The sequence below is a fragment of the Vulpes lagopus genome, chromosome 13, assembly GCF_018345385.1.
Source record: "Vulpes lagopus strain Blue_001 chromosome 13, ASM1834538v1, whole genome shotgun sequence".
Taxonomy (NCBI): domain Eukaryota; kingdom Metazoa; phylum Chordata; class Mammalia; order Carnivora; family Canidae; genus Vulpes; species Vulpes lagopus.
In genome coordinates this window covers 6,907,479-6,930,867 of record NC_054836.1, presented here as the reverse complement: position 1 = coordinate 6,930,867, position 23,389 = coordinate 6,907,479, and the positions used below count along the sequence as shown (strand labels likewise).

General features: G+C 51.9%; 1 protein-coding gene across 15 annotated transcripts in view; it reads left to right on the top strand.

The window, feature by feature from the left end:
- PLXNA4 (plexin A4) overlaps positions 1 to 23,389 on the top strand; it is a 428,345-nt gene that overhangs the window by 57,434 nt on the left and 347,522 nt on the right. For all 15 annotated transcript variants that reach the window (XR_005983437.1, XR_005983436.1, XM_041727610.1 and 12 more), the window contains exon 2: positions 6,136 to 7,404. Coding sequence is in view for 13 of the 15 variants with exons in the window: in XM_041727610.1 (XP_041583544.1) it covers positions 6,220 to 7,404 (1,185 nt within the window). In the remaining 2 variants the exon portion in view is untranslated. The remainder of the gene's footprint in view (positions 1 to 6,135; positions 7,405 to 23,389) is intronic.

Genomic DNA, 23,389 nt, shown 5'->3' with positions numbered 1-23,389 from the left:
CAGACAGAGGAGCACTGTGTTTGATTCTGAAAGTCAGCACATGCATACACGTACACACACCTTTACACACCCAAATCTCGCCTGAGATAAAGCCTCACTACTTGCAAATTCTAGATTAGCTCTGTGGCCAGTGAGACGCGGGGATCTCTGGCATGCTTACTTTTCCCTGTGAAAGAATAGTCTATTAGAGAGGATGTGGTGAGAGACACTTTAGTCTTTTGGCTCAAAGGCTGGGTTTTTCTGTGTATGGGTTAGGATTCTTTCATTAACAAATACCAGAACCCACACTGGCTTATGTGAAAGGGGAATTTTTGGCTCGTGTAACTGGAAAGTGTAAGCATAGAGCTGGCTTCAGCACACTTGATCCAGACATCTGTGTGATGTCACCAGGACCTGAGATCGAGTAACTTCCATGCTCTTGCTCAGCTCTGCTCTCCTCAGTGCTTGGGCTTCATGCTGTTCAGGCCCCCCTGCCCACCTCCCACCCCCATGGCTATAGTATGGTACCCACAGTTTTCAGGTGCACACCTGTCCAAGGTCACAGCCAATGGAAGACCTAGAACTTTTTCCTCAGCACTCTCATCCAAAGCCTGTGGCCTCTTAGAGATTCTGACCAGACTAAGTATCCATCCCTGAACCAATCCCCGTGACACTCCCCCTCCCCTGCTGCCCTCACTGTTCCACAGCTCTGTACTGATTGGTTTGGGCCCAGTCATGTGTTCTCTCTTGGACTGGGGTGGAGGCCATTTTCCCAGAAGCTTTTGAGCTGAGAGAGGGTGAAGAGGTGGATCCCTAGAGGATAAATGATTGGTAGCAAAATAAAAGATGTCCAGCATCTTTAATAGTGTCTTTCAAACATTTTGTTGGTCACGGCTGTATTAGTCAGCGTTCTCCAGAGAAACAAAAACTGTGTGTGTATAGGGAGACAGAGAGATTGGTTTTAAGGAATTAGGTCGTACAGTTGGAGGCTCCAAATCTAAAATCTGCAATGGTAGACCCACAGACCTGAGACTCAGCAGAAAGCCAAAGGGGTCTGCTGGCAGCATTCCCTCTTCCTCAGGGAGGTCAGTCTTCAACTGATTGGATGGCCACCTTATAGGGGGGAGTCTGTTTCACCCCACTCCCACTGATTTCAATATTAATTTCATCTGGAAACATCTTCACAGAGATACCCAGAATAATGTTTTTCTGCATGCCTGAGCACCATAGCCCAGCTAAGGTGACATATAAAATTAACCATCACAACAACTCACAGTACGATACGCACTTACACCACATTGGAGCACACGTATATTGGCTGAAACAAAAGTGGTGCTAAATAGTGGTTATCCTTCCTAACTGTGACATAGCCTTGTTTTTCCCTTCTATTTTATTTCATTAAAAAGCATGTGTGACCCCCTCAATTGGTTTCTGGATTTGGGGTATGTCATAGAGATGGTCTTGTGAAACACCATCTGAGAATATATCTTCAGAATGTTCTATCATCCCATAGCAAAGGTCCTTCCGGCCTGACTTTGTCTTACCTCCGCCCAGACCTGTGCCTGTTCATGCCTCGGTTTCCTTATTTGTAGAGGAGGCATACTTACAAATATTTCTTCTACCTAACAGGGTTGTCGTGAACAATAAAATCAGAACAAGGCAATGTATATGAAACCGTTTTGTAAACTCTGAAGTAATTTCGTGAGGTAATTGCTATTTTAAACTAGTCTATAATAACTTTCTTGTCTACCACTCAGGAACCTGAGAGGATGGTGCTATTTCATGAAAATTAGTTGGAGCTCTTCAACACTACTTGCCACATAAAACAAAGACAGCCCCAATTTCTTTAATCAAAATGATGATCAGCTTCTAAAAATGAGTCTCATCTCCCCTGAGATCATTCAGCATTAAAATCTGATTTTAAAGAAGGGAGAAAGGTCGGTATGTCTGGGTTCGATTCAGAGCCTCTCAGTTCTCCAGCCTTCTGCGACTTGCCCACTCTGCCAGTTCAGCAAGGCCTTTGGGGCAATCTTGGGGTGATTCAGTCACATCATTTGCCTTTAAGAATCAGTGATGGGCTGAATGCCACCTCCAGCACTTTGTTTTAAAGCCATCTAACTGATGACCTGGGGAAGACATGGTGGGCAGGACCTAGAATTGGGAGCAGAGTTTCCTAGGTTGCATCCCCACTTATGAGGACAGAAGACAGATGTCCTGGAATGGAGCTGCCCTGGCAGGCCAGCCTGCAGAGACAGAGCCGCCTCAGGCAGCCCCGGGGGAGGGCAGAGGGCTGACCGCTCTGCCCTCTGCCTGCTTGTGGGGCCGGAGCTGGGGGAGCATAGGTGCTTTGGTAGGGTCCCCCCTACAGTGGTGCCCGGCAGGGTGTCTGGGGAGGCAAGCTGCAGCCCACACCCTTGCTTGTTCCTTTTTTCTAACATTTCTCTGTTACTTGTTTTCTAATCAGTCCTTCCATGGAGTGTAAAATGCGAGGCTGGTTATTCCCATCACACGTTACTGTTTACTGTGGGTTCCCCCCTCTCGAGGTGCCACCATCCTTAGATGAAGATGATAAATGTTTGAGATGCATAACTGTGTCTTATTTCAGTATCTAGAAGATGGAAGAAGAGCCTTGGCACCTTTCTGCTCCGTAAATTCATAATTACAGGCTTCCTTGCCTCGTTTCTTGCAAACTGGAAAACTGTTGATTGGCGTGTGGGTCTGTGAGTGTGTACAGTAAGGTCGGGGTACGGCAGGCGCACTTCCCCGGTCCCTGCCAGGTTCTGATACAGGGACTGCAGAAAGGTCCCTCCAGAGAGTTGGTGGCTGAGCCCTGACTGGCACCTGCCTGTTTGGAGTGAGGATTACCAGCCCTGCTGGAATTGGGTTCTTGGCAGCAGTGTTCTGAGAGCTGTGTTAGCCAGCAGAGCGTATGGCACCCAAAGAGCAAGCTCCTCCAGACAAAGGCCAGGGAGCAGGTGCTGAAGCGAGTTCAAACAAAGTTGGAAGACTAGGCTGCAGGTGATGGAAAGAGCACTGGACTGGGAGTCCAGAAGCCTGAGCTTAATGCCGCCCCCCACCTTCAACTCACCATGTGACCTTCTGCAAATCATTTAACTTCTCTGGATCACAGCATCCTTGTCTTTAAAATCAAGGATCGGAAACCTTTACGCTGAACTGCCTCTTTCAGATGAAAAACCTCTAGGTTCTTCTCTGATATTTGGATTTGCACAGGCAGTTCAAGATGAGCCATCCCGAGTCCTCATCGGGCGAACTGAGATGGTGCCATTGGATACCACCTTGTTATCATCATCCTAACCCTGTTCATCTCCTTTCAGTCTTGTCAACAAGAACAACTCTCACTTCATAAGTACTTAGGGCATGCCAGGCTGAAGGCCCTGTGCCAGGCGCTCTCCATCGTGAACGCTCTTAGAGGTGGATGGCGGTGCCCACCTGCTGCATGTTACCTGCCAGGCTATGCCCTGTGGGTCCCAGGGGCTTGGCTTCCTCCTGTGGAGCTGGTGGGGAGGTGTTACCGGGAGATGTCCTGGGGCTTTTCTGCTTGAGGCCTTATGTGGATTAAAAGAGGCTTCCATGTGCTCTATATTCTGGACTCAGAACTGCATGTTTCTAGAAGGACTCTAGGTTTTGCGGTTTGATACAAACCTGGGTTTCAACCTAAGCTCTGCCATTTATCAGCCCCTTGCCCTGGACAGAGGTACCGTCACCTCACTGGAGAAGCAGGTGAGAGCACTCTGACCCCAGCAGACAGCTGAGCTGAGCAGGCGAGGGGTGGGCGCGCAGGCATAGGGACCAGCTGTGGCAAATGACGTTCCTCCTCGCTTCCCAGCCCTCTGCTAATCAGAACAGGCCTTGAGTCTCGGCTATATGTCGAGCATGGGCCTGGCACTTGGACTCACCAGTGAGCATGGCAGGTCCCCCAGCCCACAGCCTCAGCCCCAAACCCAAGTCCTCCTGCAGAGGCTACATCGATGGAAGTGTGGGCCCCCCCTCTGGGGGGCTGTGCTCTGTTCCTTCAAGCGCCTCTCCTCATTACCACAGGTGTATAGTCTCCACCTGGCAGCGATGTCCTGACAAGGCCCAGGGCTTCCCTTGAGCCCTGTCTCCTATCTCTAGACTCTCCCTGGCGTACCTGCCATTTGATAGGCTTTTGCTACGCTGACCCCTCCCCGAGGAGACCTTCCAGCTCTGCGGGTCCTCCCTTCATTCTCGGCCAGGCCCTAATGCCACCCACCACTTTCTCCCTGCTCCCTCACCCTGAGCTAGGAGTCAGTATTCCTCATGGGACCTGCTGAGCATTCTATGATCTGTCACGCAGCATTTTGCTATCTGCATAAGTTAGGTTCTGGTGGCACCTACCCTATCGGGAACCTATCCCGACCTCAGGTTCTTTGAGGGCCCAATCAGCCTGGCTGTGCTGGGACCCCGCAGCATTCTGCACATGCCGTGTGCGCCTTGTGCCAGTATCTGTCACCTGGGGGAGTGAATGAAGGCCCTGGGTTGGCAGGACTGTCCTGGGCTGTGGCTACACAGCCAGGGCTCCTCTTATGTGCATTTGAGCAGGCCTGGGGTTTCTGTCAGGGTTTCAGCTGACAACGTCAAGTCTTGGCTTTCTTCTTTTCTTCCATCTTCATGGAAACTTGCAACTCTCCCCGTGGGGGCTCTCTTGCTCTACCTCTTCCTACCACCCCGTTGTTGAGGATTTGGGGGTGAACACGAGAAGTTTCACAAAGCTGAGATGCCCCCAAATTGGATGTGGGCCATTCCTGCCCCGGTTTCTCTCAAATAGGAAGGAATATGACGCCGTCCTCTAGAGTAGAAATGAAGGAGACTGTTAGGACCGAGAGCTATTTGTTCCATGGGGAGTTATTTATTTATTTATTTACTGGACCACTTCTCAAGCCATTTGTTCTCTCCCTTTAATGAAAACCTCTCAGAGGAGGCCCCAGTAGGGGAGGCAGCCAGGATCTGCCTCATTAAAATGATATCAGGGCTCAGAGCCGGGCAGCATACCCCGAGGACTGGTTGCTGCTGTGGTGCAAGAGATCCAGGATGTGGTTTTTACATTTTGGCCTCATGCACCATTTGGCAGTGGGGAGGCTCAAAGGAGAAGCATAGGTGTCAACCCAGAGGGCTGGGGTGTCACCGACATCCCCCGAGGAAGGGTTGTTTGCACTCTGTGCTGTGCATAGACAGTAACTGGTATACGGCCTCCCCTGTGCCTGGCTGGGGTAGACCAAGATGGATGCAGTTAAGGAGAACCCACTGTAGACTTGCACTCCTGGGTTTGAATCTACCTCTACCACTTGTAGCTATGCAGGCTGTAAACCTTCCCTAAGCTCTGCAGTGGGGACAGCTATCCCGATTCAGAGGACTACGAGTCAGGGTCCCAGCAGGAGATAGCACGCACAAATCTGGTTATTTGTGCAAAGGTTGATATAGGAACCCTTCACAAAGGTGTGGCTCCGACAGAGGCAGAGCAGTATTTGGGAGTAGGAACAGTGAGGCCCCGCTACCTCCTCTAGGACCAACTGGGGGTGGGCAGGAGGTGGTTCACAGAACCTGAAGACAAGTCCACTGGGACCTGTGGGTGAGGGTGGGAGCCAGAGCATGCAGCCCATCTCCGTCCTCCTGTCCTGTCCCCCTCCTGCCAGCCTTCCGCTCATGTTCCCAACTGGCTGCACATAACCAGGCGCTAGGGTCAGCAACCCACAGATATGCAGTCCATACAGCTCAGCGTCCCGGGCACAGTGAAGGGCAGAGAGTGGGTCTAGAGGGGCAGGTGGAAGAGAGCCAACATTGAAGGGTTTGTGAGTTGGAATGAGACAGTCTATGGAAGGTGCTGGACGGTGACTGTTACAAAGCCAGGCATTGGGTGGCCATGTCTGTTCCTCCTCCTCCTCCTTGTCATCATTGTTATTGTTATCATTACCATTATTGTTATTGTTGAGGTCGCCCTCCTGGCACTGCTGCCACCCAGCCCTGCCTGTCCCCCCATACACATGGGGGCAGAGTCCCTTGGTCTTTGGCTTCTCCAGTGTAGTTCTGTGTCCTGGCATGTGCAAAGGGCTTTTGAGGTCCAGTGGCCTAAGCCACTATCCTTGTTGTCCAATATCACATCTTTGCTTTCCCCCACAGGGAGCCTTTCCTCCTGAGTCCTGGCCCTCCGAGGGGACTCCTGTGCCGAGTGCTACCACGCTGCAAGGAGGACCTGTTTCTGAAATGAAAGCCATGCCTTGGAACTGGACTTGCTTTCTCTCCCATCTCCTGATGGTAGGGATGGGCTCCTCCACTCTGCTCCCCCAGCAGCCAGCCCCGCTGTCACAGAAGCGATCCTTTGTCACGTTCCGTGGGGAGCCAGCTGAGGGTTTCAACCACCTGGTGGTGGATGAGAGGACAGGGCACATTTACTTGGGGGCCGTTAACCGGATCTACAAGCTTTCCAGTGACCTGAAGGTCTTGGTGACCCACCAGACGGGGCCGGACGAGGACAACCCCAAGTGTTACCCACCCCGAATCGTCCAGACGTGCAACGAGCCCCTGACCACCACCAACAATGTCAACAAGATGCTCCTGATAGACTATAAGGAGAACAGGCTCATTGCCTGTGGGAGCCTGTATCAAGGCATCTGCAAGCTGCTCAGGCTGGAGGACCTCTTCAAGCTGGGGGAGCCTTTTCACAAGAAGGAACACTACCTGTCGGGAGTCAACGAGAGTGGCTCTGTCTTTGGAGTGATCGTCTCCTACAGCAACCTGGACGACAAGCTCTTCATTGCCACAGCCGTGGATGGCAAACCGGAGTACTTCCCTACCATCTCCAGCCGGAGGCTGACCAAGAACTCAGAGGCAGATGGCATGTTCGCTTATGTCTTCCATGATGAGTTTGTGGCCTCAATGATTAAAATCCCTTCCGACACCTTCACCGTCATCCCCGACTTTGATATCTACTATGTCTATGGCTTCAGCAGTGGGAATTTTGTCTACTTTTTGACCCTTCAGCCTGAGATGGTGTCTCCACCAGGCTCCACCACAAAGGAGCAGGTCTATACATCCAAGCTCGTGAGGCTTTGCAAGGAGGACACCGCCTTCAATTCCTATGTGGAGGTGCCCATTGGCTGTGAGCGCAGTGGGGTGGAGTACCGCCTGTTGCAGGCCGCCTACCTGTCCAAAGCCGGGGCTGTGCTCGCCCAGACCCTTGGAGTCCGTCCAGAGGATGACCTCCTCTTCACTGTCTTCTCCAAGGGCCAGAAGCGGAAAATGAAATCCCTGGATGAGTCGGCCCTGTGCATCTTCATCTTGAAGCAGATCAACGATCGCATTAAGGAGCGGCTGCAGTCCTGCTATCGGGGGGAGGGTACGCTGGACCTAGCCTGGCTCAAGGTGAAGGACATTCCCTGCAGCAGTGCGGTGAGTCGGGGGAGGGCCTGTGGGCTGGGATGGCGTGGTGTGGCAGGGGGACTCTGGCCTGTGGCTTCCATGGGATGTGAGTCACCCATCCCATTTTGCACATGAGACAAGTACCTCCGTCCCTGGGTCTCACCGGACTCAGATCAGCACAAGCTCCAATGTGCTATGGCTATGACACTGAGCTTATCAGAGCTGGAGGTATTGCTGAAAGGCAGATTTCTTAACTGAGCACTTTTCTCAGTTCCATACTGGCTCATGGTTATAGGAGGGCATGCTAGGAATGAGTGGGAATTATGTTTTATAGGTGTCACATGTACCGGGCATTGTTAAGGCTAGATTATCATGTGCTCTGCACAAGACATGTCCCCATCCTTCGTACTGACCATGCCTGCAAATCACTTTCCTGGGAGCTAAAATAAAACCATTACTAGAATGAGCTAGTCAGTCTACATTTGGGATAGATCTAGAACTTCAGGGACATTGTGTTTTTAATTTCTTGAGTATCTTTAGGAAAGGGCAAAATGAGAGCAGAAGTAGGGTGGGAGTCCAGTGAGCATAGAGGCAAAAGCAGAGCTTGCTCAGAAGCCTGCATATAGTAAGCATCTTCTGTGTGTACTGTTCCATGGAAGAGATATGCCCAGCGACCTTGGAACAGTAGTGGGTGACCAAAGTGCTGGAGGAAACCGAAAAAGGTGAGAGTGAAGGGTTGGTTTAGGAGGCCTTCCAGGGCCTTGCTGGGTGGTCACAGGTGCAACAGGGGACATAGCCTCCTGCCTCTCCCAGCTGAACTCACTTGTAACCCGGCTTGCTGTGGCTGGACTTCTATTCCTTTTTAAAATGATTCCAGTAGCTTAGAAGGCTCCGTTCTGAGCATTTCTATGTCCTGTGTCCATGTGCTTCCCCTTCTTATCATTCACTTAAAAGATCATGACCCTGGTTTGAGAAAAATCCATCCTGTAGTCTTAACGTAGAGAGAAGAGAGGAAAATTCACATACAAGTAGAAGTATGTGATTCTTGATGGCCAGTCCAACTTTGGTGGAATTCCATAGTACAAAACTGTATTTTGATTGGCTTTAAAAGTCCAAGTTTCCCTTCATGAAGTATGGCCACTTGCCAAGCACATTTCAGGGGGCGCTGCACCCAGGCAGCCTGTGAGGAGGCCATTCCTGCGGGCGCTGGAGAGATGGAGAGGAAGGAAGGGTTTATCTTTGGTATTCTAACCTTTATGCTCAGGCTGTTCTCAGTGGTGAGTTTTCCAGGTGCCTGGGCTGAAACTAAAAGATGCCATTTCTTGGAGGTACTGAGAAGCCAAGAGTCCCCTAGTGTCACAGAGGAAATGGGAGAGGCACCATTGGCTGGAGAGGGTGGAGGGGACTCCACCGTACCTGCTGAACCCTAGCGGGTGACGTATCTTTGGGAGCCTTTGGTTTGGGGCAATGGCTGATCCACTCAGTAGAGTCGAGGGGAGAGGTTTATGAACTGGGGGGCCATGGATTTCTCCCAAATGCAGGCTATGAAGCACGGGCCAGGGGCTGTGTTGGGTGTATGTATACTACACATCCAAGCATAGCTCCCTGGGGGGGATTATGGTAGGAAGCTGGCATGGGGAAGGCCCTTGGAGACCCTCTGGTCTCAACCTTCAAGTTGAATGAATTGCCCAAGGTCACATATTTTGGAAAACAAAGTCAGACGCAGCACTTGAGGGAAATTTCCCTTGCCTCTTGAAGAAGGAAATCCCACTTGCACACACTCATGCACACACATACGCACACCATACCTACACGGACACGTGTGCACACATGCAGTCAATGCCCCTACCAGCTTGCACACGTACGCACACACCCTATGTTCAGAAATGCAAGTTTACACAGTGTGCTTGCGAAACAGCTAGTTCTTTTGAGATCAGAGGGGTTGGCTATTTTTTCCTGTAGATGCTTTTCTGTAGAAAACTTGCTCAAATTCTGTCTTTTCGGGTGAGGCTTTTGGGAGTAGAATCAGCCACCGGGATCAGCCTGGCTGCCTATGGGCAGGTGTTTGTCCCGCCCTTGCCCCCTGCCACAATACAAAAAGCAAAGTTCATGAGGGAAGTCTGCAGAGCTGCGGGTCCTAAGACCACATGGTGGCCTTGGAGAGAACAGAGGGACGACAGCTTTGCAAGGCAGGCTAATGCCAGGGCTGGGAGTCATGGAGGCAGATAACAAGCTTTTGATTTTTCTGTGGGCTTTAATTAGCCCTTTCAAGTTGGAGGCAAGTTCAGGGCTGAGAGCAGAAAGGAGGAGGCCAGAAACTCCACACCAGGCTGGGCTGTCTCCCCAGCCAGTGTAAAAGGCCATGCCAGCTTGTAATGTCAAGTATAGGTTTCCTTTGATTCAGCCGGCGCTTGGATTACTTTGCTCCGGTGCTCCGGTGCTCGGCTACAGTTCACGTGGCCCCGGCTCAGACCACACATGCTCCCCATGCCATCAGCCGGGCCGGAGTCCTGGGGCTCCCCAGCGAGGAGCCCTGCTGGGCACACCGCTTGCAAACCCAGCTTCTCCTCCACCCATTCACGTGGCTGCTGGGTTCCCTTCCGTTCTCCCTTCCTGCCTCGAGGCAAGGATCGGCAAGGTGAATCTAGAGTTCTCTCTTGCCTCTGAGTCCAAGATTCCCTGGAGGCCTGTGACGTGGGACAGAATCTCAGATGGATGGCCCGTGTCCTGGAGCGTGCCCTGTGTAAGACCACGAAGGAGGGAAGCCTGGGCACAGGAGGTTGACTTTTAACATTCGTGTTTTGCAGGCTAGGTGTTCCCTCTGGGCTTTATCATAATTACGACGCAAAGAGTTTGAAAAGGTGTGACTAGTGGTTCATTTTTTTAAAACTGAGATATAACTGATGCAGGACATTGTATCGGTTTCAGGTGTACAATGTAATGATTCGATATTTGTATGTATTGCAAAGTGATCACTGCAGCAAGTCTGGTTAACCACACCAAGTTACATTTTTTTTTTCTTGTGATGAGAACTTTTAAGATCTTTCTCTTAGCAGCCTTCAAATATACGATACAGTCACCATGCCGTACATTACATCCCCAGGACTTAGTTATGTTATAGCTGCAAGTTTGCACTTCTTGACCAGTGATCTGCTTTTATTGTGTTCCTGTTGTCTTCATTCCCCAAGGCTAGAATGCTCATCCTTCAGGGTCTTCTGGCCTCTCCCATTTCTTGGGGTCCACATTCCTTCCCCTGAACTCGGGCCTCTGGAACTCAGAGCAGGGAGCAGTGTGAGCCGTGAGGCCCCTCTCCCCCTCCCTAGGTCCCAGCTGCCACTTTGCATATGCTCACGGAAGATGAGGCGGTATGGGAAGGGAACATCTGTGTGGCCTGGGCTGCCATGCCACGGAGCATTCGTGGAGGCACATGGTGAGCTGCAGCCTGGTGGCCAGACAAAGGGAGAAGTGTGGAACTCGGCCTGCAGGCCCCCAGAGAGCTCCCTGTTGCCTTAATGCCAGGTGAATCAGGGAAGGCTGGTGGAGCCCACCAGAAATAGAGGAGGGCGGGACGGAGTGGCCTCCTCCTGGGAATGTAAATGCGTCGCACACACAAATCTCTGAGTGGGTGTCGGGCAGGTGCCTAGAGGCTAGGAAAGCAGCCCTGGTATTTTCTGGTGCTTGTGGGAGATGGAAGTGGCTTCCAACTTTGCCTTCTAGGCCATTCTTTTTCTAATCAGCCCTAATAGAAAGAGGTATCCAAGAACAAATGGCCTAGAGTCTGAAAAATGTTATATAGGTCTCAGGAGGGCATGGGCAGAAAGAAGGTCCTAGAGGCATCAGCCAGGGATCCCATTCTATTTTGGGATTCAAGGGACTAGGGACCAACCTGAGGCCCTTTGCTTACCCACATCTAGGAGGGTTAATGCTAACATGTAAGCTCTGTTTCTCCTGTTCAGCCCTCAGATGGTCTCTGTCTCTGGTTTCTTTTGAAAGCTGTTACCCAGCTCCCCAAACCGTCTGTATGCAGAGCACAAGATGATTGGCACGAGGAGCCTGTTGCCTATGGCTTCTGTCATGTGCCATGGGCCTGAGCAGGCCAAGGTGACAGCTCCAGACTTTTCCTGGGAGCCCTGATACTCCTGACCTGGAGGGGGGCAGCCAGGCTGGAGAGTGTGCTATTGTGGGACAAGGCTCTTGTGCTCTACATGGACCAAGTGGCCTGGCCCCCAGAGTCCCCAGGCATAGCTCTCCATGCCTCCTCAGCCTCCTGAGGTAACTCATGGAACACTATCCCTCCCACCTCCAAATGAATTAATGAATAAACGAAACAATTATCAGGCCCTGGCAATGTACGCCTTCCTAGTGGATGCCAAAATCATGAAATGACATCAGTGTCCGGGGGCTCAAGAGTCCAGGAGAGAGATGCACCCCAGCAGGTGATTTTGACCTGTGTGATGGGAACAACGGCTGTGGTCATGGGAAAGGTCATCTCTCACGCCACTAAATCTGTGTGAGTTTGGATCCAATTGAGAAGTGGACATTGGAGTCAGGGAGTGTCAGCTTTAGTGCTGATAAAGCTAGATGGGGCAAAAATCAACTTCTTAATCTTCCCCTCAATCCTTGAACTTCGAGTGACCTTGCAATACAAAACATAGGTGCTTGGGGGAGAAACTTTTATCCAGAATCATTGCCTGACACTAGTCAGGTGTCCGTAGTGGGAGTGGAGAGCGGTGACCTCCGAGCTGCCTGGCAATCCCGTTGCAGGGCTTCGCATTGTGCCTGACAGTTTACAGAGGGGCTCATCACCTACTTTTCTTCTCGAAATGATGCCGCAGGGTAAAGCAAAGGCAACATCGTCTCCACTTGAGGAACTGGAGGAACAGAAAAGTCAAGTATGTCCCTCAAGGTCATAGGATTGGTAGACTAGAACCTACTCTGCATCCTAGTTGTCAGCTCAGTGTTTCCCCAGTGTGCTCATTGGTGTGTTAGTGGCATCCGGTGTGGGACAGTCTATGGTGTGGGGGTTGTTGGGGCATTGACAATCCTGGGACCCCCGACACTGCAAGAACTAGAAAAGCCTCTCACATTTCTGGAAGTCTCTGGCTGAGGACCATTGCTAAACCATATATCCGACATGGGGCTTACCCGCCAGCCCTGCTCTATCATTCCACAAGGTTCACAGAGGTACAGGGACTGAGCTTTTGATTTTTAACCCCACCAAGCTTCTCTTCACATCCGACAGGAGAACCTTCCTCACAGGTGCCCTTGCTTTGACTCTTGTATGCCTTGGTTTTACAGGCACTGAAGCCCTGGGAGGAGACAGGATCACCCCCCCCCCACACACACACACACCCCAGTCTTGGGCTGGCCTCCCATCCTGGCCTGGATGGGTTACTCAGGTTTGTCTGGCGCCTGGGATCCTGAAACTCCATAAGAGTGAGCATCCGGAATGGTCAGGCGGCCACCCCGGGCTCCGGGGGCTGGCTTCTGCTCGTCTGTTCAGTGTTTTCTTATTCCTGGCCAGCAGGAAGTGCAGCTCTGGCTAGATGGGGTGTATCCTGTTGTTCATGGTGCTAGGCAAGGTTTTTCTCTTGCCGCTCAGACCAGGAACTCCTCCTCTTGCCGGCCCCATGCCTCCTTCCTCAGCTCCACTACATGTCTCTGTCTCTCTGTCTCTGTCTCTGTCTCTGTCTCTGTCTCTCTCTCTCACACACACACACACACACACACACACACACACACCAGGCCCACCAAACATGCTCAGAGCACACACACACTCAAGTCCCAGTGACAGCTCAAGTCACCTGTCTCCTTTCTCACGGGCCCAGGCACCCAGCTCTCACAGCCCATTGACCCAGTACTCCAGACCTCAAGTTTGGCCCTGGGGGGCCTGTCATATTGCAACCCCAGTCTTTACAGAAGCAAGTGTTTCTCTCCTCCAGGTTTGGCTTCTGTTCTGGGTATGCTGGTGAGAAGGCCACCCATCTCCCCCTTTTTGGCCAGCAGGGTTTGCAGGGAAAGTCCCAGCTAAGTACCCACAGATGGTGCTTTGGGCTACAGGACGGTGGCTGGGCCTTGGGTGGTGTGCTGGATGTATCCCCCCAGATGCCACCCTGAAGCCTGTTGAGTCAGCAGGGGAAGTGATGGAGACCCAGGAGTCCCGTGTGCAGAATTTGAACATGGACAGCTGCCAAGAGACCTCGGAGGCCTCTCAGCCCTGCCTCTGCTGCTCACTCTGCTGTGTTCCACTGTTGTGCTTACACTCACCTCCTAAATCCCTCTTCCTCCTCTTTCTGTGATGCATTCTCCTCCACCCACCCACTACGTGGAACAGCTATTGCAGAGAGATCCCTCTCACGTGTGTGCGCGTGTGCGCACGGCCCATACGGCAGGCGGCAGCCCAACCCAAATCAGCAGCTGGGTCTCTCATTCGTGAGCATACAGACCAGCCAGACTTTACAGTCCAGCTCTGCATTCCGGGCCTTTCCTTCCAGTCCTGTCACCCTCACAGGGTGGTGTCTTGGCCGGGATTCTGGCTGGAGATATCGGGCCCCTGGGTCTCAGCCAGTCCCATCCTATGAGATGTTACTGGGCTGGTGAGCAGCTTCCCTTTTGCTCTGAATTACACATTTCATCTCCAGGAAGGAGGTGGCAAAAACAATATCCCTTTCATAAAGTGTGTTGAGACTCCTAAGGAAAGAGAACTACAAAGACATTAATAAATACCAAGAGGCACGGAACACCTTGTGTTTGCAAGATGCTTCCACATCCTCACCGCCCCACCTGTAAGGTTCTCCTGTGGTTGGAATGACCCCCTGGTGGGGCAGAAAGGGATTTAATAACACTGCTAGGATTTCAGGCTTATATTTTGGCTTCACCAGTATCTGCGTTTCAGAGATCTGGGCTCACCCAGATGCTGCATTCTCTAGCCCAGGCCTGGAATGTACCCCGTTTGCCTGCCCATCCCTCCGGCCCATGTTGCAGATGCAAAGTGAAGGCATTTGAAGGAGAGGCTGCATTTCAAGTCAGACCCCCCTGCTGTCACCTTCAGGTGTCCCTCGGTTTTTGCAAGGCAGAGGGGAATGACTGCACATCGGTGCAGGAGGTTTGCTTCTTTTCCTTAGCAGAGTTAGTGGAGAGGAGGGGGAAAAAGACAACTACGGGAGTTTCCCAGTTGGCCTCTCCATTTACATTTTTTCTCCCCTGGCGGACTGGGCCCCACGTGCTGTCCGCGTAGATGAAACGGGATCCGCGGGAGAAGCAAGCCCACGTCTTTTCCCAGTCCCGGTGTCATTACTGTGTCTCTGTCAGTGTTCCAAAATATAATGGGATTTGTTTGGCTGATTTATCCTGCAGGCAGGCAACATTATCCAGACTCACACACAGGCCTGAGGAGCAAGAGGGGAAGATGCATGGCAACAAGAGTGAAGCTAATAAAATTTATTCCCACTAACAAGGGAGTGACCTCCCCCCATAATTCAGCCTGGCCAGTGGGGCCACTGCTTCCCAGGCCTGCCAGAAAACACACAAACTTAATCACTGTGGCATGCCCTGCTCCAATTACAGCTTTGGTGGCGCTGAGGCCGTCTGGAAGGGGAGTGGGAATGTGGGATGATGGGCAGTGTGCAACTTCTTTGCCCTTGACAGGTAGCCACCGGCGACCTTTGAAGCCAAGGCACAAATGGACAGAGCAGCACCCGACGGGGCTGTGCTTGGCACCATTCCCAGTGCTGGGAAGCCTTCCCTGGTATTTCCCTATGGTCACCCAGTTTGGGCCACTGGATGAGCCTCAGCGTGGTGGCCATCTGCAGAACTGGGCCAGTGGAGTTGGGGTCCTGGTTCTCTTGTTCCACTGGCCTCTAGTTCTGGTCATGGTATCTTGGACCTGTCTGCTTGTCAGAGGGAGGAACTGGGGCTCTCAACAGCTGAGCTAGTGAGGAGAAGGTCATGGGCTCAACCCCCCAGATCCTATCCTGGGTTGGGGTTACTCTTTGCTGGCTCTACTCAGCTATTCCTAGGAGGGGTGCATTGCTACACCTAACTGTTGGTTACAGGCCTCAGAGAGTGTACTTGGCCTAAGCCTTTCTCTTGGGAAAACAGCTCAAAATAGTGGCATTAGTTTCATCTTGGAAGGATAACTTATTATGATGATGAGTGAAGGGCCGCTTAGCGATCTGGTGGGATTGGACACAGTCTCAAACACACATAGAAATATTAAAATGAGTATAAAAACAAGCATTGCTTTTAGCACATCATTTCCATTGATTCACAGCTAGTTACGTGCGTTAGTCCAGTGAATGTTTGCATCAGAGGCCACATGCACATACAGAACTCCTAAACCATGATGACCTTCTGTCCTATATTTTAGTATCCACCCTTTCAAGACGCTTGGAAACAGGGCACTTGACTCCTGGGAACCTTGGTGTGATTTGTTGGGTTGTTTGTTCTTCCAACCCCGAGATACTTCTCATGAAGCCCCTTCCATAACAGTTTTGTCTAACTCGGTTGTTGTGACTGTGGGTTTGCTGGCTTCCCCTCTGTGTCTCTGTCCATGTTCATTTCCCCTACAATCTCGCTGGAAAAAGACACGGTACAGGAATCATTCTGTGGTGGTGCTATAGTAAGGAAGTGGGTGACGCCCCCATTCCCTCACTCCGTTTTTGACGTCTGTGTTCACAGCCAGGGTAGGAGGGCCGGCCTTCACCTGCTATGGGACTTCCCTGGCTCTCCAGAGAGTTCAGGGACGATTAGAGCTCAGGAAAGAGAAAGGGAATTTTATGTAGAATAGTAAAGTGGTTGGTTGGTGGGCCGCAGAGTCCCATTTTGGGGGATTTTTGTCTTTGTTACAGAAATGAGCACTCAGGCACATTGGACTATTTTATGGAGTAGGAAGCTTTTTGGTAAGAGTCAACCTAAGCCTCCGAAAGCCTCCTCAAGATGTTTCCAGCTCCCCGAGGACTCTGTCTGCTTACTTCTCCCTCGACCCTCAGAAGGTGCTTAGAGTCATCTCAAGGGGTAGCTGCACCCTGGACCTCAGACCCTGTTGCCTTTATTAACACCTTGGGGGTCAGTGGTCATATTTGAGCTGGGGCCCCCAATAAGTGGGTAATTATTGCCTTCTTGGGCTGTGGAGCTTTACAACTGGAGTCTGTATTTAGACATGATCTACTTCAGCTTATCTGATCAATATCCCCCTTAAAAAAAAATCCCACGTGCGTAATTCACTGATTCCCTATTTCCAGGGGAAATCTGCTCTGATCAGTTTTGGAGATGTGTGTGTGTGTGTGTGTGTGTGTGTGTGTGTGTGTGTGTAAATGTAATTAATTAATGGGAAGGATTTAGGACTGCTGAGCTTAAAGAATCCAAGACCTTTTCTCTTACACAGCAACAAGCCCCTCATGGGCATCCCTCCTCTTTTTCTCCTAACTCACATTTCTTTTCAAAACTGTAGCCCTCACTTTCCTTTAGGACCAAAGACCAGGAAGGGAGGAAGCCCTGTTCTGATGATTGGCCAACAGCCTCCTTCGTAGTGGAGAGTTAGTTGCTTCCAGAGGCCCCAAGAAGGCAGAGCGTTTGTCCTGGGTGGCAGGAGGGAGAAGTCTTCCCTGCCCAGGTCCTGGCCCTGGAATAGGTTCCTTTGGCACCACCCTATAGGAACCTGGAGAAAACCCCTATGTAAGATGAGTGTTTGCCTTCCAGAACCCGGATCTGGGGTTCTGGTGCCATTTCTCCATCAACTTAATAGGTCACATGGCAGGGGCGTCATTTTGCTCTGTAGGCCTCTATTTCCTCCTCTGCAAAATGGGACTGTTGGAGTGAAAGAGGTTGAGTTTTTTGCCTTCTCTGAGACAGCCAAGGTGTGAAAGCGTGGCCTTGCCCTGTGCTGGATGGAGCACTCAGAACTAGGCCCCGACTCACCTCTCCTGCGAATCCCTGCTGCTTCTGTGTGCCCCCTCTACCTCAAGCACTGTGGATACAACTGAGGCAGGGCATGTACGGCCTTATCTAGGTCATAGCCTAGGTCTATCTCCCCCACTGAGAAGGGGGCAGAAACCGATGAGATGTTTCCATCTTCACCTTTTTGTGTCCTCACTGAGGCCTTTGTTCACTTCTTCCCTTCCTACTTGTCCTTATGCATACAGTAAATAGTGTTGTTTTCAGTTAGGGCCTCGGTTTCCCCTTATAGAAACAGGAGCTCCAATAGCCTAAGGTACTAAAAGTTTGATGGACAAAAGCCCAGCTAAAGGCTCTTCAGTGGGTAAGCTTGGGCAAGTGTCTGGTACCTTCTCCCCCTGTGTGATGATCTGGCCTTCCAGCTTTGGGGGTGAGCCTGGGGTGCCCAGGACTGCTCTGCACGAGACAAGATGCTGCCTTTGCATTTAGGAAGGGCAGGAGAGCTGGTTGCTCCCAGATGGAAGGACTCCTCCCCTTGCTGGACCAGGAGCTGCCCACAGAGCAAGAGGGGACCAGGTCTGACTTTGTATTTTCCACCCTGGGCTCAAGATCACTGCTGCCGACCCCGAGCAGTTGGCGGCTGCATCCCTGTTTGAAGGAGTTGGCCGCATCTATCTGCCCAAGCCTGCTGGCCTACCTGGTGGGCCTCCTTTGGATCAATTCAGGATATTTGTAAACAGTCAATGCCTAGGGTAAGGGGGTGTCCTGTGGCTATGGAAGAGGCCGTGTCCTAGAGCTGAGCTAATTGGCCCACGGGGGGATGGACCTGGTGACCCTTACCTCATTAGCACCACATCTGGATCACTGAGCTCTGGCCTAGTTCTGACCTTTCCATAATAAGGACTCTATGAGGGGTTTCTGCAAAGGTGGGGCACCTGGGGGTGGGTCTGAGACAGCCCCACTGGGCAGGGGAGGTGCCAGCAGAAGCCAGGCTAAGGGCCGCATTAGCCAGAGTGAGAAGCAGCTTCAGGACCGGGCCCCTGCCTGCCTTACCACCCAAGGCCTTCCTGGTGGCTTGGCACAGGTGTCAGGGTGACAGAGGTTCCTTATGAGTATGTCCCCAGGGCACGGGGCAGGAGGCGGTACCGAGGAACTCCCAACCAGATGCCCTGCTGTCTCCTCCACCCTCTTCGGAGTCTCTGCAGAGGCCACCGGACACCTCTGGGGTCCTCGGGGACTGCTTTGCAGCTCTGCCCCCGGGGAGTCTGGGGAGACGGCGGGGGAAGGCTGCCGGCGGAATTAAAACCCCCTTTCCATGGAGATGATAGAGCTCTTCAGAGTGCCAGTCTGTCTACAGAGTGGGAGCAATTTCCCTGTAATTGGTAAAGTAACCGTAACTGCTCTGTCATTTGTATGTAGCGACACGTAATTGCACGGTAACCTTTGCCGCCGTGCGCAGGGGAAGCGCGCTAAGCTATTAGATTGTAATTTGGAGTGTCAGCTCCGGCTGTCCACACCGCCTTCACCGCCAGCGCTCGGGAGCCTGCCACCGAGCCTCTGTAGCTGGATCCAGAGGGCCTGCTCTGGAGCGGCTGCACTGTCCCTCCCTGGGCCGGGGCTGTGGTGTCCTTGGCAAGGAAGGGACCTCCACAGGGTCCCAGGCCAGTGCTTCCCCACCTGCTGAACGAGGCTCCAGCACCTACCTGGGAAGGGGTTAAGATGCAGGTCCCCGAGTTCCTGATCCAGTAGATCTGGGGTCGGTTCCAGAACTTGCGTTCCAAATGAAACAGCGCTAAATGTTCTGGATCTTGCCATCCCTCCGTTCCTTCCTTCCGCCTCATAGGCCCTATAGATCTTTAGGAAACACTACTTTTGCTATCTTGTCTTGATGACATTAGCCTCTTTGAATGTGATAACACCTCTCTGAGGTGGACACCATGAATTTTCCCCAAAACATGAGACACACAAAGGTTGTTGGGATTGTCTAAGGATGACAAACGACAAAGTGCCAGACGGTGTTCTACATGTCTTAAATCATTTAATCCTCACCCCAGCACTAGCAAGTATATACTCCTGTTATTATCCCCAGTCTACCAATGATAAGCTGAGGCACGGAGAGGTTAGATACCCTTGCTCAAGGTCGCACAGCTTTAAATGGTGGAGTTGGGGTTCAAGTCTAGGCCTTCTGATTCTAGTTCAGCAGTGTTAACCACTGTGAAATCGGGCTTTAATTTACTCATCCGTCTATCTGTTCATTTAACACACATATGTCTCAACCTACTGTGAACCAGGAATGAAGCTAAGGGTATGAAGATACATAAAACGTGGTCCTGTCCTTGAGCTCATGGTCCCTGGAATCCAGTAGATCACAGATCTTGACTAATAAAGCCATGCAATCGTGAGGATGTTTGTGGAAAGCAGACTTGGGATCTTCCTGCGTGGGGCAGAAGGGGGTGGCCCTGTCTGAGGCTTTAATGGGACCCTGTCTGTTCCCAGGGTTGCCCACGTAGGCACCTCATACATTCCCATGGAACAGATCCTTATTTTTTCCTTGGTAAGAGTGAAGTTGCTGTCTAACAAGTAAGCATTATAACAATGGCCAAAGCTCATTTGTGTGCATTTGTGGAGCAACCGAGGGAGAGGTATGGCTGGGTTCCTGATTATAGTGGGGTCCAGTCCACCCCTGGTGCCCCTGGCTGCTGCTCTAATCTTGCTGTTAATGGGGCCCAGGGGAGAGCTTGGCCACAGCAAGAGTATACACTCTCCTCCCCCATTGCCCAGGGTGTTCTGGAATCCACACCAGCCCTCACCTGTCGAAGGCTTTCAGCAATTAGCCTTTCCTTCCAGGGCCCACACGGCCCCGGCATCTCTGCTCCTTACACCTCAGCCTCCCCGGTCTGTGGTCCCTATGGGGTCCCCCTGCAATGATCAGTGCTCTAATTACCCTCTGCCCACAGCTCAGACCCAGCATAGGGGCGTCCTTAGGGAGCCCACTCTGGTCAGGGGCCATGCTAGGGATGCTCCCTGCAGCCATCCCACCCCTGTTCTGGGCAGGGTTCCCATGAAAAAAAAAAACCCAAAAAACAAATATAAACTATCATCCTGCATTGACAGGGTGCTTTCCTCTTTACCCAGCATCCTCACACCTGTTTTCTCACCTGGCCCTCAGGACAGTCCTGTCTCACTGTTTTATATTTGAGTTGTGCGGTTGGGAAGGGAGCTGCCACGTGATCCCGAGTCCTGTGTCATCTCTGCTACTTCGGTGTTAAAGGTCCCGCCCACCCGCATTGCCCCTGCTTTGAGGAAACAAAGAGTAAGCCCCCCTCGGGCCACAGCTGGGGGACCTCAGCATCCCTGCAGACCTGGACTGCACCCGGCTGAAAGCCTCGATCAGAACTTTATCACCTGGGGCCCTATGTAGAGGGAGAAACCGGTATGCGGTGGGAAGGGTGGATGCTCGGGAGAAAGCCATCGTTGTCCCAGTGCCACGTGAGGAGCCCCAGCGGTGGCCCTGGTCCCATTGGAGCCCAATGACAACACCCTGAAGCAGGTGGGCAGTGTGGGGGATGGTTGTCAGGTCCAGGCGAGCAGACTGGCTGCCTCCTGACTGTCACGAGCCGAAGACGGGCAGGGCCGTGGCCACCAGGCTGCCCTGCTCAGCTATCCTCGCTTACCCCCCCGCCCCCCGTGGAAACATCTCTCCCTGGCCCCCTTGCCACTCATGGTGCCAGAGTGGCAGAGACTTGCAGCCTCCGAGCAAGCCACGATTCATGCTGCAAGCGGCCAAACATGCACGCTGCTCTTTTTGTAAGGGGTTCGGTATTTATCTGTTGGTGTTCGGCCTGGCCGAGGGGAAGAAGGGTGTCCAGTGATGGACCACTCAGAAATGTAATTATGGGGGCTGAGCAGCCTACAGCCTATGCCAGCGAGGTGCATGTTTGTGCCAAAGGTGGTGGGAGAGTGTCAGACATGGCTGGTCTTGCTCCCTGCCTCAGTTTCTCCTTTTGCACCATAGACGATCATCCAGCGTCATCTACTTGGAAAATGCACCATGAGGGCAAAAGTCCCTGTGGCACAGCTTAAGCCCAAGGAAGTCAGGGGTGAGGGCTCCTTGTGAAGAGGAGGCAGGAACATGCAAGGCCATGAGGATTCCCAGCATGCCCTAGGCAGCCCTTGGCATGCCTGGCATAGCATGCTGCTCGTATGTCTGTCAGGGAGAAGGCACTGTCCTCCCTTTATCTGGATTTTTTCCTTCTTCTTTTCTTTCTGTCCCTTTTACCCTCCACCACCTGCCTCCTCCCCCATGTCCTCATTTTAGGAAAGAACCATAAAGATCAGACTAAACCTTGAAAGCTCCCTCCTAACTTTGACTTCTGTATTATTTTTTGGGGGGCGAGGGGGAGGAGTTGGGGGTTGTGTTTGGCCTGGGCTATTGGGCCAGACCACGCAAGAAAGGCCAGAGGGGATCAAAGATGTGGTGCAGACATCTGTTACGCACGTGGCCTGCTCGGCCTGCCCCTGTTCTCCCCAGCTCTGCCCCAAGTGCCCCCATGAGAAGAAGGAGGGCAGAGGTCAGAGAGAGGTTTTAGATGCTCAGCATGTTGTCTTCTCTGAGGTGGACAATGCCCATCACCCCAGTCACCATCCTACGAGGTAGCTGAGGGGCCCTCTGAGTCTCTGGAAAGCTCAGAGTTGGCCACTTACACACAGCTCCTCTGGCAAGAGCTCGCCTGCTGCTTCTCCAGATGCCTTTTCCTTTGGCTGGATTGAAGCCTTTAAAAAAATGACACCTTGGATTTTATTTCACTCCTTTTTCTAAAAAGTCCAAAGACGTTTACAGGCGTGAGCTCTATAGACTTTATGGAAACCCATCAAAAAGCAGGCCTTATTTCCTTCATCTTTATAGAGTGGAAAATAAAAGCACAGGGAAGATGGAATAACTCTTCTAAGGCCACACAGTTCTTCTGAGAAAGAGGGGAGGGAAAGCCAGCGTAGGTTCCTAGAGCAGCCTTGGAGAGGTCTGTGCCAGACCAGAGCTGCTCGATGGGCACGCTGGGGGCTCTGCACCAGCTGTGGCAAGGTCCCTTCCACTCCCTGGAAGGACAGAACCCGGCTGTGACCCTGTGCTCACATGGGGATCCGGGAGGCTGGAATAAAACAAGGAGAGACTCAACAGAAACACAGTTTTGAAATGGTCCAAAGGCTTTTTCTGTTGGTTCCCGGACTCCTGAAAGTGTCCAGGACTCAGGAGCAAAAGGTTGGATGCGTGTGTCACACAGGGTATCCAGGGGATATTCTCTTTAAGGAATGCTCGTAGACGTTCCAGTCATTTTTAGGGACTACAGTGCTTAGGAAAGGCTGAAGGAATGTTAAACATATTTCTTCCTGAAAAGACTTTTCAGATCTTTCCTGTAACTAATCGTTAGGAGCCTCTCATGTGGTGTTGGAATGTACTGTTTCGGTACAAAATTATGTGCCCAAGGAGCCCTGTTTTGGTAGAGCATCCTTGGGGGGCTTGACTTCCACAGAAGACACCGTGGGGAATGCTGGGTTGCCCATCTTCCCCCATGCTTTAAAAAACAAAACAGAACAGGGAATCTGAGATGGGGCATCACGAGGCACCACTGTGGCTTGTTGAGTTCATTCGTGAACCTTCTACTTCTATTCCTCTCTCCCCGACTGATTGCCTGTGCATGCCTCTGTCATGGTATTGTCACTCACATGTTAATGTTTCTAGTTCTCTTGTTCTGCACTCAAGAGTCCTCATCTGTGTGTCTGCTCAATAATAAGTGTAGGTGTGAAGGCCACATTCCCTCTTACTCCGGAGGAGAGCTGTCTGGAGCGGCCCCTGCTCATGGGTGCTGGCCCAGGGCTTGCTGGTGTGATGGCGATGATGGACGATCTAAGCTACCAAGATGGAGCCCTGAGGGGTTGGAGGTGGGGCAGAGAGGCCACGGAGGCCAGCAGAGGAAAGAGACTCTAGGGATCTGTGTTTTTTCGCCATGGTCCTTCCAACTGCTTAGGTTGACTGTTGACAGGCCACCTAGTTTCTCTGGATCTGATTTTTTCACATGAAAGAGGATTCTCCTAGCCTTGCCATTCCCTGACTCGGTACTTCTGC